Genomic DNA, 18048 nt, shown 5'->3' on the forward strand with positions numbered 1-18048 from the left:
CTTGCCTCAGGGAGCATGGCAAGCCCTGGCTCTGCCATCCCTCTTTACCTCAGATGTCCCCAGCTCTGGCTTTGGCCTTGGATCTCCTTGGCCAGTTTCCTTGGCAGTAGGGAGGTCCCAGGATATGAATCCAGATCTCTTCCAAGGTGCAAATGGAGGCCAGGAGGTTCTGACCTGAATGTGGACATCATCACAAAGGGAGATGTTGCATTTTGTTTTGGCAGAGGACACCAGTACCACGTCCTGATGGGCACCAGGCTGTTACAGCCCCTGCAGTCACTGCAGGAGCAGCCTACTTCAGCTACAGGCAAGACTTCTCTGTAGATCTGCGCATGTAGATCTACAGGGCATGGCTCTGCCCTCTCTGCATTGTGGTAGGAGGTCAAAGAAGAGCTGACAGCGGCTCCTGCATCACTGGTCCAGGAAGCACTACGAAGAGGAAGGGGGCTAGGGCCCCATGGTGCTCCTGCAGGTTTGTGCCTGCTTTTAACCGCCAGTGTCCATCATATAGTCCCTGCTCTCCTAATGATCCCATAGCCCCCAAAGTGTACAGGGTGCCCTCCTTCACAGGGCTGGGGAAGCGCATGAAGTGTGAGGCGGTGGCTTTGTGTCAGCCCCAACAGCACTGGGGTGCAGGGCATGAGGTGCCTTGTGATGAACAACTCTTTGGCTTGTGTTGTCCCAGTCCCTTGGATGGGATCCTGATCTCCTGGGGAAGTGCTTTGGTGCAGATCACAAGGGTGTAGATACATAGGGAACAAATACCCCAGGGAATAGCTGATGGTTTTTGCTGGAGCAGAGAGTGAGAGCTGACCCACGGGCGGCACACAGAGCGGAGTGGCCACTGGGGCTGCAGTGCATCCTGCGCCCTCGCTGTACTGCATCAGTGCCAGGTGCTCAGCCTCTAATGAGCCATCTCAGCCCTGAGGAGGGCTCAGCCCCACAGTCCAGACATTCGGGTTTGGGGTGATCCAGTGCGGGGAGCAGCACTGTGAGAGTGGACTCGGCTCCGCAGGAAGCCACCGTTCAGGAGGAGTCTACAGGCAGATGTTGGCAGGCAAGCAACGGCTCTGAGCACCATGGGGACCTGCTGGGGACGAAAGCAGGAGGCCGCGGCAGAGCAGGGACCCAGCCCCAGGCTCCTGAACCACTTCCCTCGGCTCACCTCCTGTTCCCTCCTCTGGTGCCTGGATGCAACCCCAGCGCGTGGGTCCAAGCCCTCCTCTGGGTGCTCACAGCCTCCCGTCTCTGACAAAGACCTCAAGCGCTGCAGCACGGCTGCCTTCAGGAGGCTTGGGGAGACGTGCCAGACTGAGACAAAACACACTGTCCTTGTGCTGTTGCTGAGAGCAGCAGTGCTCTGGCACCTTTGCTCTTGCCCTGGGAAAACGGAGGGAGTTACAGGTAGCAAAGTGCATCCCAGAGGGCGCCAGCAGGTTGTTGATTGGGCTGATGGAGAATATGCTGATGGAAGCGCACATTTTATCACATCTGATTAGGGTTTTAGTGCTCGCAGAGTTTAAACATTAATTTGTCCATTGAAAACTTTTGTTCATTTAAGCGATGTGTTCTAGTACAGCCTGACCATAGGAGTCGTCACCATGTCTGTGTTTGGAGATATTATAAATGCTCTGGGGGAGTTTGGGCTATTTCAGAAATGGCTGGTAGTGCTGCTCTCCCTCCCAGTCCTTTTGTCTACTTTCCATATGCTTGGCCAAGTGTTCATGTTGGTGGACGTGCCCCATTACTGCAACACCAGCTGGATCCGGGCGGTCGGCCCCAACCTGACTGAGGACGAGCAGCTGAACCTCACCATCCCCCGGGGCGCAAGCGGGGCRTACGAGCAGTGCTCCATGTACTCACCTGTGGACTGGGACCTTGACTCCATCGTGGTGCATGGCCTAAACGCCACGCAGAAGTGCAGCAACGGCTGGGTGTACCCCTCCACACAAACGCCATCCCTGCTGACTGAGGTCTGTAATTGCCTTCTGATGCTCTGGGGACGTGGACACGATGGGCCGCCCAAACAGCCACCCTGTCCTGTAGTGCAGTTCATGCCACTGATAGTCATGGTGTGGCCAGGCTGAGATTTACCTCAGGTGTATTTTGGGGACCTTGGCTCCATCTCCCATAGTCCAGGTGAGGTCCCCAGGAGGTTGTGTGCAGGCAGATCACAACGTAGATGACCAGAAGGGCCACAGGCCAAACCAGTGAGTCCAGCTTGTGCTCTGCACACCATCTCCCCCCATGCCAGCATCCAGGCCCGTGGCGCACCATGCGTGGAGGGACCTTTTGGGTGTCCCTGCCCCAGCTGCCGCTCTGCAGCCTGGAGGTACTGTTCCAGCTTGTCTGTCCCTGTGCACTGCTTTGTGCTTCAGACACCCTGCCTGGGGCCAAGGGGAGGGTCAGTGCTTGGTTTCCACTCTTGTGCAATGGGGGGGGACTGTCAGGGCGTGCAGCTGTGGAATGACTACCTCAGGGTCTTTGTCACCTCGTGCGGTGACTTCAGCTCAGGGCTGACTCAAAGCCTGGGTTCCTCATTGCTTCTCACTCTGCGTGGAGGTGCCRGGTTTAACAAGGAGAGGAGATCTTGCAAAGCCACACACCTGGGGGTTACCAGGAAYGTCAGCAGCACCAACAAGGTCCACTGAGCAGTGCTAAGTTGTACTTTAGTTCAATGCTTTGTCATCTCTGTGTATTTCCTATATATCCTATTCCCTGGGTATCTCTTCCTATAGATGCTCTTGAGATGCAGGCAGCTACAGAACAGGTCTCCAAAAGAAGCTACTTGGCCTGGGAATTAGTATTTCATATGTTCTTTTCCTCCCAGGAGGGAAGACAGTCACTTAAAAAAAAAAAAAAAAAAAAAAAAAAAAAAAAAAACAGGGACACCAGCACCCCTAGTGATGGATGGAACTCAAATACATGATGTGGGGAGGAGCGCAGATCCTGTCCTGAGAATGGCACCTTCTTTGGCAATATCACTGCACCAAAACTAGAGTTTTCCTCTTGAAAACCAGAGAAGTAAAGAGCAAATGTGGCCACTTGGCAGAGAAGTACCATGTCAGGATGAAATTTCCCATCCTGATGGGGAAAGACAGCAAAAGCCAAATTTTCTSATCAGCAAGAACAGACAAAGGAAAACCCACTGTCTCTGTGCATCAGTCTACCTACCAATAGACYTCAGTGCCTATTTGCACTTTTCCTCCAGAATGGAAGCTGCCTCTAGAGGCTCCCCAGTGCAACACTGCTGCRTGAGASAKWGATCTCACACACAGACATCTSCATTCTGGCTGTRCTGAGGATTTCCAGCACAGATCCTCCCTTCCTGTTGTTTTCAGCCTGGTTCTACCCACATCACCTTCCTTCAGAGAGAGGTTTATCTCCCAAGGGCCCTGGTTGGCAGTGGTCTTTCTGGGTCCTCCACAGATCTTCAGAGCTGAGACAAGATGTCCCATGACACCCGCAGATGAGCAAAGGCTCTGTCTCTGTGGACTTCCCTGTCTTCTCAGGACCTCTGGTCTTCTCTCTCCCTTCCTCCTTCCTCCCTTCTCCTTCCCTCCCTCTTTCCCCACTCCCAGCTCCAGCCCTTTCTCGTGTGTACCTTCCTCTGACCTACACTGGGTGAGAGACTCCAACATCCATCATTTCCAGGGACTCCATGTGGTCTCTGGAATMCATTTTACCACCAAGTCAGGAGCTTCTCTAGGAGGATCCTCAGTAGCCATCTGTTTCCGGGTCAATTTCCGTGTCTAAAGATGTTGTTGCACCCACACATTCATGGACCAGCTGCACATTTGTGTGACTACAGCAAAGGCAGACAGGAGTGAGTCCTAGGAGGCTACTCTGTTATCACGGGTTGGCATCAGAGCTCAGACTGGTAGGACTCAGCTGCACATGCAGAAGCTCATCATTTGGAGCAGGACAACAGCATCTCCTGCTGTGAGAGCAGCTTGGTGCAAACATCCCCAAACTGGCTGCCAAGTCATGCTGGTCCTGGGAGCCGGGAGAGCCTCGGGGCCTGACTGTGCCCTCCAGCACTTTGGATGTGTTTCCTATCCTGCCCTGACTTTGCTGCTGCTGGAATGAAAACACAAGGTCAAAGCTAGCTAAAGTCTGCCTGGGCTGGGCTCCAGACACCACAGGTACAGCCTGTGTCTCTGCTGAAATGCTCTGAAAATACAATGTCCCACTCTGTGTGGTCACTTCATGTTGCTTATGGACTGCTGAGTCTGAGTGGAAAGAGCGGAGCCACAAAATGAGTCCATAGTAAAGAACTGCGTTTTTCAGCTGCGCCCCAGGCTTTTAAGGGCAATAAAATAATCCAGTCCTTTCCCTCTTCYCTTTGCATTTCAGTAGTAAAAGAGAGAAAGGAGGAAAAGTCAGGGAGCAAACRGTGTTGGTAGTTCTAAGGAAGGTTTTGGGAAAGAAATAATCACTGCCTTTTTTGACACCTCAGCCATAAGGTTTCCAACATGTCAGCAGAGAGCAGATTTAAACATCCCTTCTTGGTGCCCTGATCACTGCCTGGGAAAACGCTCGATAGAGCAGGCCATTCGGACTGGAGGCTGAATGGCTGGAAGGGTGACCGCAGCCATGAGCTTGGGAAACCATCTGAGAGAGGACACCCCTCTCCTGACCTCCTCTTTTCGCCCTTCCCCACCTCTCTCAATACCTGGCCATGGGGACAGAGGCCTGACACAGACTAGTGCCAGGAAGGGAGCAAAGTGCTGGGACTCTTGTCCGGAGGTCTCACTTAAAGCAAAACTTCCCAACCAGGAGGGTCTCTCAGAGGAACCTGCTCTGGAGGGGAGTCTTGCAGGTCTCAGCACTCAGGAGAGGGGCCCCACCGTGAGGAGCTGGACCGAGGCCCCGTGGGCCTGTCCTACCTCCAGCTTGTGCTGTTCATGCACATGATGGAGATGCGTTCTTGGGATCTCCGCATCCCAGGTTTGGAGCAAGGGCCTGGCTACCGATTCCTGGGTATGCACGGGGACAGCAGTGCTGCCCATYCTGATAAAGCAGCTGCCCAGCTAGGGCCTGCCGAGAGCAAAAGCAGCTGTGTTTCCTTCCTCCAGTTTGACCTTGTGTGCGACAAGAAGGACCTGAATGCCATCTCCCAGGCCGTTTACATGCTGGGGCTTCTCCTGGGAGCCATGATCTTTGGGCCGTTAAGTGACAGGTGAGGAGACCCAACAACCTGCTTGGAGTTATTGCTCAGCACCCAGAGACAAATCAGCCAAGAGTTCAGGATGTGTCCATGCACTGAACATGAAACCCACTCCATGGGGCTTGATCCCCTTGCCTGATTCAGAGCATCTTGTGACATCCGAGATGCCTGTGGACGTCTGAGAGGTGATGGGAGAAGGAGGCAGGTATGACCATTGGGGGATCCTTAGGGAATCACAGGTCAAGCCTCAGCAGGTGTCTCAGATACCCAGAGGTGTCTCCAGGGGTCCCAGACACCTCCTTCTGGCACAGAGTTGGACCCAAGTTCAGCTGAGTCAACCAGGCCAGGTGCCCCCTCTTTYCTGTGGCTCTGCTCAGCTCACCATGATCCTGAGCAAGGTGCTCAGCTCCTGTGAGAGACATAGCCTCAGGGGGGCTCACAAGGCAGAAGAGCACAGCATGTGTACAGGGTTCTTCACATGTGAACCAGGAATACAGTCCTTTTCAGGCTGATCCTTGCTGACCTCAAGGGAGAGGACATGGAGGCTCTTCAAGGGCGGCTTACTTCAGCAGCATCTCCTTTAGCCTTTGCTGGCATGGCATCTGTCAGAAGTGGAGAAGCTGCTCTTCCTGTCTGTTCCTTCCTGGGGTGCTTTTAGGAGCTTTCTTCACCCAGAGGTTGCCTTTCCTTAGGTGTGAGTGGTCCCCAAATCAGCGTGTATTCCATTGGTCTCTTTGCCATGCCCATGGGATCTCTTCAGATACCATCTGTGTCTTCTCTCTTCTTCCACAGAATCGGTCGCCGGCCTGTCATTCTGATCTCCATCCTCATCCAGGGCTTATTTGGTGTTGGAATTGCCTTTGTGCCCCATTTTTATCTATACATGGCCTTCAGGTGTGTCGTGGGAGCTTCTGTGTCAGGGATCACCATGACAGTATTGGCCTTAGGTGAGTAAGATGTCCTTGCTCTGAGGCAGAAAGATGTGGCCTCTCAAGATGCAATAGAAAAAGGGACATAAAAGCTCATCTTGCATGTATTACAAAGTTCCCTCCCAAATGAACAGCTCTGTAGCGGGCCTGTCCTCCTCTTCCAAGAAAGGCAAATCAGGGAAGACAACCCTGCAAAAGTGGTGAGAAGCTGGATGTAGGGAGACCTCATCTCAGTGAGAAGATGGCCCTAGGCTTCAAACAGCTAAGCAGCAGAAGCTAAGTAGCTTCTAGCAGATGACAGAGCCCCGGTGAGCCAGGCTGTGGGGCCAGGACTGGAGCCCCCTTAGCAGGGAAGGAGCTGCTGCCCCAGGGTTTGCTGTCAGCCCTTGACAGGGACATGCATGGCTGATTCTGGGTGCAGGGCATACTGTCAGCAGATCCCCTATTTTGTGAGGCCATTTCAAATGCTGTCTGGGTTAAGACAGATGAAATACAGCCRCAACCTCGCTGCTCACAGTTCACTGCTGTTGTGTCACTCTGGTCCCTCTCACTGGCAGGTCTCAAGGACTCTTTCAGCAGAAGTGTGCAGCAATGAGAAGGTTTTTATACCCATTTTTCAAATGGGTACTTTGTGGCACTGAAGTATCTTGTAAAATGGGACTTGGAGGTTTATGGGCAAACCTTGAGTCACCTCTGAAAGGCCTGACCTCAGGCTTTGTGGAGAGACAAGACCAGGTACCCCCAGAACCCCTCACTGAACATGCAATGGCTGAGGCCTCCCAAGGGACAAATCATTTTTAACATGAGCAGGACAGTCACTGTGATACCTCTCAGTGGCTCCTGGAGTGGGTTTATTCAGGGAGTGATGCAGAAGGGTGAGGACAGGTCTTTCTTTGAGCTGCCCTTTGGCACTTCTGCCTATCCCCAGTGCAGAGTGAGAGCCGCATAGAGTCTCTCTCCCATGCCAGTACTCAGATGGGGGCAATGTGAGCTCCTCTTAGTGCTCTAGGTCAGGTGATCAATGTAGGTAGAGATCCCAATGGCTCTGGGGCACAAATGACTTTGTGAACACTGATAGCAGAGATGTGAGGTACATRAGCTTCGTGTCCTGCTGCAGAGGTCCATGCTAGTGTGTATAACCCTGTGTTGGCTGACAGGACCAACCAAGTCTCCAGAGAGGTGTAACAGCTCACAAAGTGCTGGTGATTCAGATGTGTTTCTGACGCCAGAACTCTGTCGGCTTCTTCTCACCTACTAGAGAGCTCTTTCCAAGGGAAGCATGCTGTTTGGATCAGGGGAAACCATTCACAATGATGGCCCTAAATCTTTGTTCTTTTCAGCTGCAGAATGGGTTGGTGTCTCCTACCGGCTCCACGCAGTGCTTATTTCTCACTGCTGTTTTGCCATCGGACAGATGCTTTTGGCTGGCTTGAGTTACAGTATTCGCAACTGGAGGCTGTTAGAGATTGCAGGATCTGCTCCTTTATTTGCTCTTTTCTTCTACTTCTGGTAAGTGGGAGGAGGGCAGAGAGCTCCTTGCAGACAAGACAGCAGTGGGTGCGAGGGGTGGCAGCCAAGAGGCTCAGGACCATTTTGGGTCTGCCCCATTATAGTGCAGATGCTGGAAGGGCTTCTGCTGAGTTCAGCTCACCTCCCTGGGGCGCTGACCACTGAGACCAGAAGCTGCTTTGGTTAATGTACTTAAGTGTGGACTTTATAGCCTCAAGTTAGGCCTGCCAAGCCTGGCCTGAAGAGGTATTTAGATTTCTCAGCCACAAGTGATGCTCGTTGCTTGCTGGAAGTGGTCACAGGGAGATGGGTTGTGAGGAAGCTCAGTAGGCTGTGGTGGCATCTCCTGATTTCATCTCCTTGGCAGGGTCCTACCAGAATCGGCTCGGTGGCTGATGACAAAAGGGAGAGTAGAAGAAGCTAAGAAGGTCCTTCAGAAGGCAGCATCTATCAACAAACGCACCATCCCACCAGGGCTCCTTGAGCAGGTACCAACAGATGTATGGGGAACTGCTTGTTCTCCTGAGAGACTTGCACCTGCACTTGGTTTCCCAAATGCACCACGTTTAAACTGGGTCAGTAAAGGTCCAGGAAAGATGGGGTTCACGATCCAAATAGGTCTGCAGCAGCTCCTGGAGCTGAGGTCATTTGGCAATCATCTTTGCATGTGTCTTGGGGATTATTTGTGGAGGGAATGTGGGCAACTCCAGCTTCAGCTGAACTTTAGAGAGACAAAACCAGGGAAGAGACTTGCAGTAGTCCCAAGCTCTCTGTTGTCCACCTTGGGGTATGCAGAGGACCCACATTCTTCCTCAGCTTTTCAACAGTGAGGACTGCACCAGTGTTGAGGAGGAGCAAGAACTGTCTCTTGAGACTGATTTGCCATGAATCAATGCCTAAATGGGGTTTTCCTCCCTGCCCACCCCAAAGCCCCTAGACTGAGAAAGTTTGTCTTGAGGAACCTCTGCATCAAGCTCTTGCACTGAGCACCTAGACCATATAGTCATGGGAATCCAGCCCCACTGAGCTGTCATTCACCCCAGAACAGTTTGGAGTCTCAAGCCCATCCTGCTGAAGCTGGGGAAGTCTTTCTTTGACATCAACAAGAAAAGGAGTTGGATATGGTTTTCCTTTCTCTGTTCTGACTGTGGCTTTCTGAATTTTGAAGCTGAAGCCTGAGGCAAAGACCAAGTCTGGAAGTATTATGGACCTCTTCCGGAAGAAGCACCTCCTCAAGGTGACTTTAATCATGTCGTGCACCTGGTAAGACATCCTCTGATCCCCCCTTTCCTGACTGCTGGGTGAAGTGAAGATGGGATTGGGGGTTGGTGAGAACTGTAAACTCACTTGGTGCTTCTGGGCTCATGTACATGTATGTTTCTGCTTCTGCCACCTTTCTGCCACCCAGGCTGGACCATCTGTGGGCCTGGGGAGAAGCTGGCTCTTCAGGGTGCAGTGGGGTTTGTGAGAAAGGTTGGTGTAGTTCCAGCTTTGGGTATCCCCTGGCCTTGGACTGATTTTGTGTCCCCGTGCAAATTCTGGGCATGGTCAACATGTCAGCAGTAGAGATCAATATTGCATTCACTCAAGGACAATATATATGCTTAATGCCACTCTGCTTGTCTCTCAGGTTTGTGAACAGCCTTGTCTACTATGGGCTCAGTCTGAACGTAACAAACTTTGGATTGGACATCTACCTGACGCAACTTGCCTTTGGAGCAGTGGAAATCCCAGCTCGTGCCTCTTGTATCTGGTTGCTGCAGTGGTTTGGGAGGAAGAAATGCCAGGGTGTTCTCCTTCTGCTGAGTGGTCTGGTGTGTCTGATCACCACTGGCATCCCTGAAGGTGAGCAACCTCTTCCCATTCCAGGAGCACAGCCTCTGGGGCAGAGGACTGCAGAACCCTGTCTCTTCCCTTTCCGGTCCAGTCCCCATCCTCCCAGCCTGCCTGTCTGCAGTCTCACACTCTCTCTCAGGATTTGGGATGCCTCTAGGGCCATGGTCCCAAGGGCATGCACTCCCAATGTGAGGCTTCTTCTCAGCATGACTTTCTTCTCATTCAGAGCTGTGCCTGGCCCCTCAACAGCTCCCTGCCCTTGGCAGGCAGGGCCCATTACACACCATCATCTCCTCTCAGGGAGGTGCAGAAGACAAGACATTTAAAAGGCTAGTAAGTTTCCCTTCTTAACTGAGCAGGAAAAAGAAATGACCTCTTCTCTGTTTCTCCGCATTCTTTCCCTTTACTCCATATCCTTGCCCCTGCTGCTGTGCTAGTGCTGCGAGTAAGGGTCAAGGAAAGAGAAGAGAAACAAGATGCTTGTGGTGGTCACTGGCACCATGTTTCCAGCTGAACACCTCCCACCAAACTGAGGTGGCTGAATGACTTGCTCCAGTTTCAGGCTTTCAAAAATCCAAGGGCTTTGTTGCAGAGCCAGTGACTGGAAGTGACCATCAGTAAACTGCCCACCTCAACACAGGTGGTCTAGGAAATCTGGGTTCTCCTTGCTAGTTGTCCGGAAGGTATTTTCCTAGAAAGGATGCACTGGGAATAATTTCCAATAGCTTAGGTGGCAGATTTGCTTGGAAAATCCATTGGAATTGGCTGTCTGGCTCTTGTATTCCTAGAAATCTCTTTGCAAAGGCTGATGACCTTGTCTGAACCTGCTCCAGCTCCAGGGATGTCAGATCTGTGGTCACGTCACCACAGCAGCGCAATTCCTCCTGCTCTGCTTTCTGGAAAGGGGAGGATGTAGCTCATCTCACACCACTCCTGTGTGAGCAGCTGGGATTCCTCATCCCATTAAAGCACCCTTCTGTTGCTTGCTGGAGATCACYGGAGAAGCCTTAGGGATGGGGTTTCTGCTCTGACGAGGGAGTCTGTCGAGGTGCTGCCCTGTGATGCAAGGCAGCCCTTCCCTCTCTCTGTGATTCCCAGTTGTATTTCCTGACTTTAGTGCTGAAGAGGCTGCCTTGCTGCTAGATCTCTGGACTGCTTCCTTCCTGGCAGCACTATGGGTGCAGTGACGGCCCGTGCCAGTTTCTCCCCTCGCGGGGACCTCCCCGGACCAGCCAACTCTTCCCTTGCCAGCTGTATTGAGACAGGAGAGGGCAGAACCTGCAGGGCATTGGGCCACCCATTGGGAAAGGGTTTCCCTCTGAGAAAACTGATGTCTGGGGTGGTGAGAAGAAGGCAAAGTGGCAGGAGGGTGGTTCTCAGCTCAGACTGGAGCTGTTCTTTGGTCCAGGTTCAGGCTCTGTTTAGAGTTGATAGCTCCTGCGTGGTTTGCGGTTCTGGCCGGGTGTCCCGTTGCAGCCCTCATCTGAGGTCTGAGCGGTGCTGGGTGCCCGTGCCACAGCGGCCACCTCTTCTCCCTCAGACCTGGCTGTGGTGATCACTGTTCTGGCCGTCATCGGGAAGTCTGCTGCCTCGGCCTCCTTCTCCACCTCCTACGTGTACACGGCAGAGCTGTTCCCCACCGTTGTCAGGTGAGATTTCTCCCTGTCGCTCTCCCTGGGGCTGGATGTGACCCTGACCTCAGCAGCGGGAGGACGGACACGGTGCTCCTTGAACCACATCCCCGTCATGATATGTGCCCCAGTGCACCGTACCTGGTGTTAATGGGGCCCTTCGTGCCCCGCTGGCTGGAGCATCGTCAGGGAGATACGAGGGAGGCCATGGGGTGGTTGTGCCACCTTGGCTCCAGCGATGGATGAGCTGGGGGGCCGAGACCTGGCCCGTGCCTCCTACCGCTCCCGCTCCCTTCCTGCAGGCAGACCGGCGTGGGGCTGTGCTCGATGTCAGCGCGGGTGGCGGGGATCATCGCCCCGCTGATCCACCTCCTCGAACGCTACCACCGGGCCGTGCCCATGGCCATTTTTGGGAGCGCCCCCGTGTTGGGGGGGCTCCTCTGCTTTCTGCTGCCTGAGACCCGCGGCACAGAGCTGACAGACAACACAGAAACGGCTGTCCCCCAGCACAGGTGGGTGCCCCGATGTCCCCAGCGCTCTTGGAGGTGACAGACCACTTCCTTCCCCAGAACAATGCTCCTCTGGGACCATGCACAAGGGTACCGAGTAAATGTGATTTTCATTCCAAGAAGCATGCTGACGGGAGGCTCTTCTGCAATAGTTGCTCGGGCCATTTGCCTCTATAACCAAGCCCAAAGGTGTATTTCAGACCCACAGTTTTCATCGCTTCCTTCAGGCCCATGAAATGGGGGGATTCCAGGAGGGTCCTGCACTTCCCTTGTCTCCCCTCGCCCTCCTCAGGGAAATGCCAATACTGCGCAACCGTAACCTCCAGCTTTAGATATCACCTACCGCCCAGCTCCCCTCTCCCCACAAAATGTRATTGAATTGCACCTCGATGCTTTAGCTGGCCTCCTCAGAGAAGGGTATCTGGAGTCACTGAGGGAGTGAGTGATGAATGGGAAGGAAGTTGTTTGAAAGCTACACATCCTTCCCCAGGCTCATTGGAGAAGGCTCRTGTCAAGTCAGAATGGGTCTTTGTCTGCTTTTTAACTGTTTTTCCTTTCATTAGGTCCTGTGAAAATGCCAAGAGCATCTCTGAAAATGGACACGTGAAAGCAAAAGGTGGTGGCCAAGACAAAGAGTACGCAGAGACCACATACTTCTAGCTGGTCCTGCAAGCAGCCATAATCAAAGGCAACTGAGCACTGTGCTGGCACTGAGGATGGTCAGGGTCTCCGTTTACAGTACACCAGCTCTCTCAGTCAAGCAGTCACTGCCAATTCCTTCTTTTTCCTTTCTTTTTTTGCCTTCTTGTATCTCCCTCTACGGTTTGCCTTTGGGCACTGCATACTGTCCCTGGTGTTCACCAGTGCTGTCCTTGGAGAAAATCTGAAGCTGTTAACTTAAGGAAAGAAAAAAAAGTCAGAAACATGGATGCAACATTATCTTCTCTTCTTTCATCTCTTGTCTCCAGCAACATGAGCCTGGAAACTTTGTCCAAGTGAGTCACCTGTTGCAGCATAGAATAGACTTGCAAAGGAGTACTACACTCACAAAACAGAAAGCCAGAGCAGACACAGCACAGAAGATAATCTCACACTTGCAAAAGGAGTCATTTCTCTGGTCTGTCTAGCATGGCCTTCTCAACCTGTCTTAAAAACACTCTTTTATTTTTATTTTTATTTTTATTTTTATTTTTTAAAGATCTGAGATGCTCAGTTAAGAAGGATAATTAAGTGCTGGAAGAAACAGCAAGCGGTGAGCAAGGATGTGTAGCAGATAGCAGGATTTTCCTCTTGGTGCCAGCTGTTTTGAATGAAGGCCTATAGTGATGCTTGGTGCGTGGAAGGTTGTGCTATCAGGTTGTGGTGAAAGATGAGTGTCTGTTCCAGGAAACCAAGAGATGTTGTGGCATTTGGTCTCTTAGAAGAAAATGCAAATCTTTCTGGGAATGAACAAGTCGTTGTGTTGTGTTGTGTTGTGTTGTGTTCTATTCTATTCTTCATGCTGTATCCGTCACTGTGTCTAAATGGTTTATGACCACATTTGTTTTTTACTGTGAAGAAAAAGTAAGTTCATTTTCCTATACTTCCCTCCCCATATCTTCTGTCCCTCAGGATGACTTTCTTTTACCATCAAATTAGTATAGTGAAACCTAGAAGTTTTATAATGGTGGTGTTGCCACTTTGACTGCATACAGCTCTATGGCTTTTTGCAGATAGTGCTGAGAAGCTTTTAAAGGAGACTTTGTTTCTGTCTGCTGTCATGCCTGCATGTTTTCTGCGGGTCAAAGGATCCTATGGATATGCAGTTTGGTGAAGACAGCGTTCTGGATAAAATCAGTTACATGTGACAATGCCCYCTTAGGAGGGGCTGCCTATGCTGCCATCTTCTTTGAGTCTCTGCTTTTTAAGGGATCTGTTAAATGTTAGCTATGGTGCTCCTAACTGGTGGGTCTGAGTGTGGAGGTGCTTGGTCCACTGCTGGTGGATGCTGCTGTCAGTCRGCTGGTGGCAGTCTTATGGGGGTCTTTATAAAAGAGGAGGGGTYGAGGGAGAAGACTGGGCTGAGGGAAGAGCTTGGAGTAAAAACTGCACAGTTACTGAGTGGGCTGAGGCTTCTCCTTTTTTGGAAATCTGCTCTGAGACTTTATTTCAGCTTACTTCATAAATAAAGAAAGATGTCCAGGCATATCCGATGTACTTCCGCTTCCATTTCATTCATGCTTCTAGTAGGCTGCAGATCCATTTCATCTGTTCTTCTCTCGACCACTCCACCTGGTTAGTTTGACAACAAGAGTGGTACATTTTTGGCTGAAGAGCACCTGAATACTCTGACTCGTATTTTGCCCAGCCCAGCAAGAATGAGAGGATGTCCAACAATATTGCTGTGCATAAGAAATTCATTGTTGGGAAGGCTTTAATGTCATTACTGTCTGGTCTACACATGGTCTTGCACTGTAATAAATAAAGCTTATAGTGCAGAGTTGAGCTGGATGTGGTGGAATAGTATGTGTGAGTGCAAATACACTCATGCATGTGTGTAACGGGATGTTATGGGCTCTCACTGAGACGAGGCTATGGGGAAAGTGGAGAAAGTGCCCCAGGTGACCTAACGGCATAAGTATGGGAAAGAAGATGCCCCCATAGCCAAGGAGAGAGAAAGGGAGGGGTCAGCAAGGCTAAATGGATAGTGAGGATCAAACGGAGATAACAAGGATTAGCCTGAAGAGCAGATGCAAGGCCTGAAGAGAGTGCTTATCAAGGCATCAAGGCAGGGCCAGTTGTGGGAAGGTGTTGAGGGTGGTAGTGGTGAGCAAATACCCAGGACTCCATGGGTGACTGAAGGGTTTGCTGAGGCACTCTGATTAATGTCCAAGCCTTCTTCAGTCCTTTCCTCACCAGGCATGGGAGTGAGGCCCTGCTCCTGTGCATATACCCTCACTTATACCAGAGTGTTCAACCTCAGCTGCACCCAAAATCTTTGTGGTTAAAGGATAGCCAAATTATGTAAAAAGATAAGCTAGCAGCTCATAAAACCTGGGTGACTCAGACGGCCAGACCTCCACACAKGGACTCCTGCCAAGACATTGGCTAAAAAGAAGTGGAATTTTCAGTCAGCTATATCGGGAAGGTCCTTTAGGGCAAAAAATTTGGATCACTACCCAAAACATCTGGAGATCTATATAGCAAATAACATCAGCTTCTTCCTTGTCCCCAGAGTGTATCCTGAGTGGAGTCGAGATCCCAGGCCACAGGCGAGCACTTGGAGCACTGCTCATATGCCCCGCTCACACCCTGGGGGACAGGGAGGTCCAGCTGCTTCTTGTCAGACAGGCTGGGGCCAGCTGCCCAGATCCAGCTGGTGTTGCAGTAATGGGGCAAGTCCACAATTATGAATAGCTGACCAATCATTGGGAAAGGATTAAGAAGTAGTGGTGGGGGAGAGCAGCACTACCAGCCATTTCTGAAATAGCCCAAACTCCCCTGGAGCACTTATCTCCAGACGCAGACACAGTGACGACTCCTACGGCCAGGCTGTACTAGAACACTTGCTTTAATAGACTAATACTAATGTTTAAACTGCATGAGCACTAAACCCCTAATCAGATGTGATAAAACGTGCACTTCTATCAGCRTATTGCCCCATTAGAATGATATACCGGTGTTCTCCAGGATGCACTTTGTAATTCCCTCTGTGTTCCCAGGGCAAGAGCAAAGGTGCCAGAGCACTGCTGCTCTCAGCAACAGCACAAGGACAGTGTGTTTTGTCTCAGTCTGGCATGTCTCCCCAAGCCTCCTGAAGGCAGCCGTGCTGCAGCGCTTGAGGTCTTTGTCAGAGACGGGAGGCTGTGAGCACCCAGAGGAGGGCTTGGACCCACGCGCTGGGGTTGCATCCAGGCACCAGAGGAGGGAACAGGAGGTGAGCCGAGGGAAGTGGTTCAGGAGCCTGGGGCTGGGTCCCTGCTCTGCCGCGGCCTCCTGCTTTCGTCCCCAGCAGGTCCCCATGGTGCTCAGAGCCGTTGCTTGCCTGCCAACATCTGCCTGTAGACTCCTCCTGAGTGGTGGCTTCCTGCGGAGCCGAGTCCACTCTCACAGTGCTGCTCCCCGCACTGGATCACCCCAAACCCGAATGTCTGGACTGTGGGGCTGAGCCCTCCTCAGGGCTGAGATGGCTCATTAGAGGCTGAGCACCTGGCACTGAAGTGGTACAGCGAGGGCATGGGATGCACTTTCCATTTCTGAAGCATGTTGTGCCACTTACTGCACAGTCTTTTGCTGGGCCTGCTGTGTTGGCTGTTTGAACTGCAGAAATGACTGAGTTATTCTTCTCTGGAGGGGTATTTGCCGGTTTTGCCCTCTCCTTGTCTTCCTGCATGAACACCTCCTTTCAGAGAAGGGCTGCCATTGCCTCGTGTGTCAGGGCAGACAGCAGGCTCACAGTTTCCCCTTTCATTTCAAATCAATTTATTATTTCATTGAAGCAAGGAAATAAGTTTTGTGGGTATCCTGAGATGTATGAGGAAAACATTTTCTCGTGACAAAGTAGTGCTTCTTAGGAATTTTCTGAAGTGGGGAGATGCAGAGTAAATTTTCTGCTCTTATTAATGGCTTAAGAGACGTATAGAACATCCTAGTGACTGTGGGATAGAAGAACAGCAAAGCACTTATTTGGACCAAGACATAGGTCTGGTGGACAAGTGGGCTTGGTCTTGACAGTTGTGTCCAAAACCATTGGTTTTCATTTGCCCCAGGCAGGAACACTGGACAGTTGTAAACCCAGGTCTAAACTGCAACAACATTTTGGAGAGAATCCTAAAACAGATTTGAGTTAGAGAGTGCCCCTTAAAAACCAACACACTATTCATACAGATGCGCGGAGGGTACAGGGTTTGGGGATAAGAAATGACACCAGTCTGGCTTTGCCTGAGGTTCTGATGTTACTCAAAAAAGGAGACTGACTTGGTTTCTACTGCATGTCTGAACTATTTCCTGGACAGACTCTCTTTATCCCCAGAAACTAGAAAGCTAGATTGTCCTCAGTGTATGAAAGTCCATGTGCAATTTGGCAATAGTCTCCAGGCTGCTTTCACCAGGGCAATACAACAGTTCACCAGACACTGATGTGCTCACTTCATGCCTCCTCTCAAACTCTTAGTCCTTCACTCCCACTCACAGAGTACATCTGAGTGTCCAGCACAGTTGCTGAAGGATCACAGCAGTCCAGGTAAGTGTTTGTTGAGTGTGGATAGCACTGGGGTACTTACAGAAATGGGAGGGAGTAGAAGATAGAACTTTAAAACATCACCCCCTGTGCTGGGGTGGAAGGGAGGGACCACCCTGATTGATAATAATGGGAACAAGGGAAGAGAGGAGTAAAGGTTTCTTAGAGTTTTGCAGATCTGCACCAGAGATACATATGTATCATACACACATATCATACAGTCAAAYACATCATTTACTATTGGTTCCACATCCATGGATGAAAGGACTTACTATTATTCAAAGCTCTGCTTTGAGCAGAAGGTTGGACTAAAAGACCTCCAGAGGTTCCTTTTGGCCTAAATCCATCTGTGATTGCCATGTCATGGGATGACTTCATCAAGGAGGGCCACCAAGACAGAAGCATTTCCACTGTGGCCTGCTGAACAAGGAGTAGGTGCCTTTGCTGTGACCAGCTGAAATCTTCTTCAAGCTTACCATGTTGTGGGTGGGTTATGGTCTTCCCTCCCACCCCTCAGCCACCAGCACCTTCTGTGGCAAAGAGGCCAACTTTTGACTACAGAAACTATCTGTGGAGAACTCAGACATGCCTGGAGTCACATGCTCTAACGCAGATTTGACTTCTTGAGGCTTTTTGTCCTACTGTCACCAGACAGACTCTTCTGAAGCCATGGGAAAGCTTCAGTGCCCTGCTGGAACTCTGTCACTTTAAGATGACTCTTCTGGTTGGCAGAGATAGTTCTTATGACTGTCCTCACCTCATGATGATGTCTGGGGCTTAGTGGGTCAATCCTAGCATAGTTGGGATCTCCAGGGAACAAAGACTAGGTCAGCACTGCAAATCTCTGCTTGCTGGAGCTTGACTGCTAGGCTTTTGCTTATTCTTTTTACTCACTACCTGGTAGTTTTGCCCAGGTAGGTTGCTGATGTTTGCAGAGCCTCTTGAAAATGGAAATCCCACTGAAGTTTGTGGATCTCAGGGAAGATCTGGAATGAACAGCTGTAAAGCCTGTACCTCCCATGGGCAAATGTCAAGGACTGGGGAAGGGGAGATGCAGCATCCGAGAGCATTAGTACTTCAGAGAGAGAAACCATTGTCCAAGTAGGAAGGCTGGTCAAAACAGCAGGGCATCGATACCGTAACTTGGCTTTTTCAGGAAYTTGTTTTTTTCTCCTTACGCAGCTGTGGACATCAGGAGTGACTGTGGTTGGAGGCCCATTTGGGCCCCTTTAGGTTGGGTGAAGAG

At 51.1% G+C, this 18048-nt stretch overlaps 1 protein-coding gene across 1 annotated transcript; it reads left to right on the forward strand.

Annotated features, from left to right (window-relative positions):
• Window positions 1-1601: 1601 nt before the first annotated feature.
• Window positions 1602-13301, forward strand: LOC112978277 (solute carrier family 22 member 13-like). Its single transcript, XM_026091586.1, has 10 exons — window positions 1602-1973; window positions 5079-5182; window positions 5963-6117; window positions 7440-7608; window positions 7976-8096; window positions 8777-8871; window positions 9239-9453; window positions 10985-11093; window positions 11378-11587; window positions 12148-13301. The coding sequence occupies exons 1-10, from the start codon at window positions 1602-1604 to the stop codon at window positions 12242-12244; spliced, it is 1647 nt and encodes a 548-aa protein (XP_025947371.1). The 3' UTR covers window positions 12245-13301.
• The last annotated feature ends 4747 nt before the right edge of the window (window positions 13302-18048 follow it).

The sequence above is a fragment of the Apteryx rowi genome, unplaced genomic scaffold, assembly GCF_003343035.1.
Source record: "Apteryx rowi isolate R43461 unplaced genomic scaffold, aptRow1 scaffold_91, whole genome shotgun sequence".
NCBI lineage: Eukaryota > Metazoa > Chordata > Aves > Apterygiformes > Apterygidae > Apteryx > Apteryx rowi.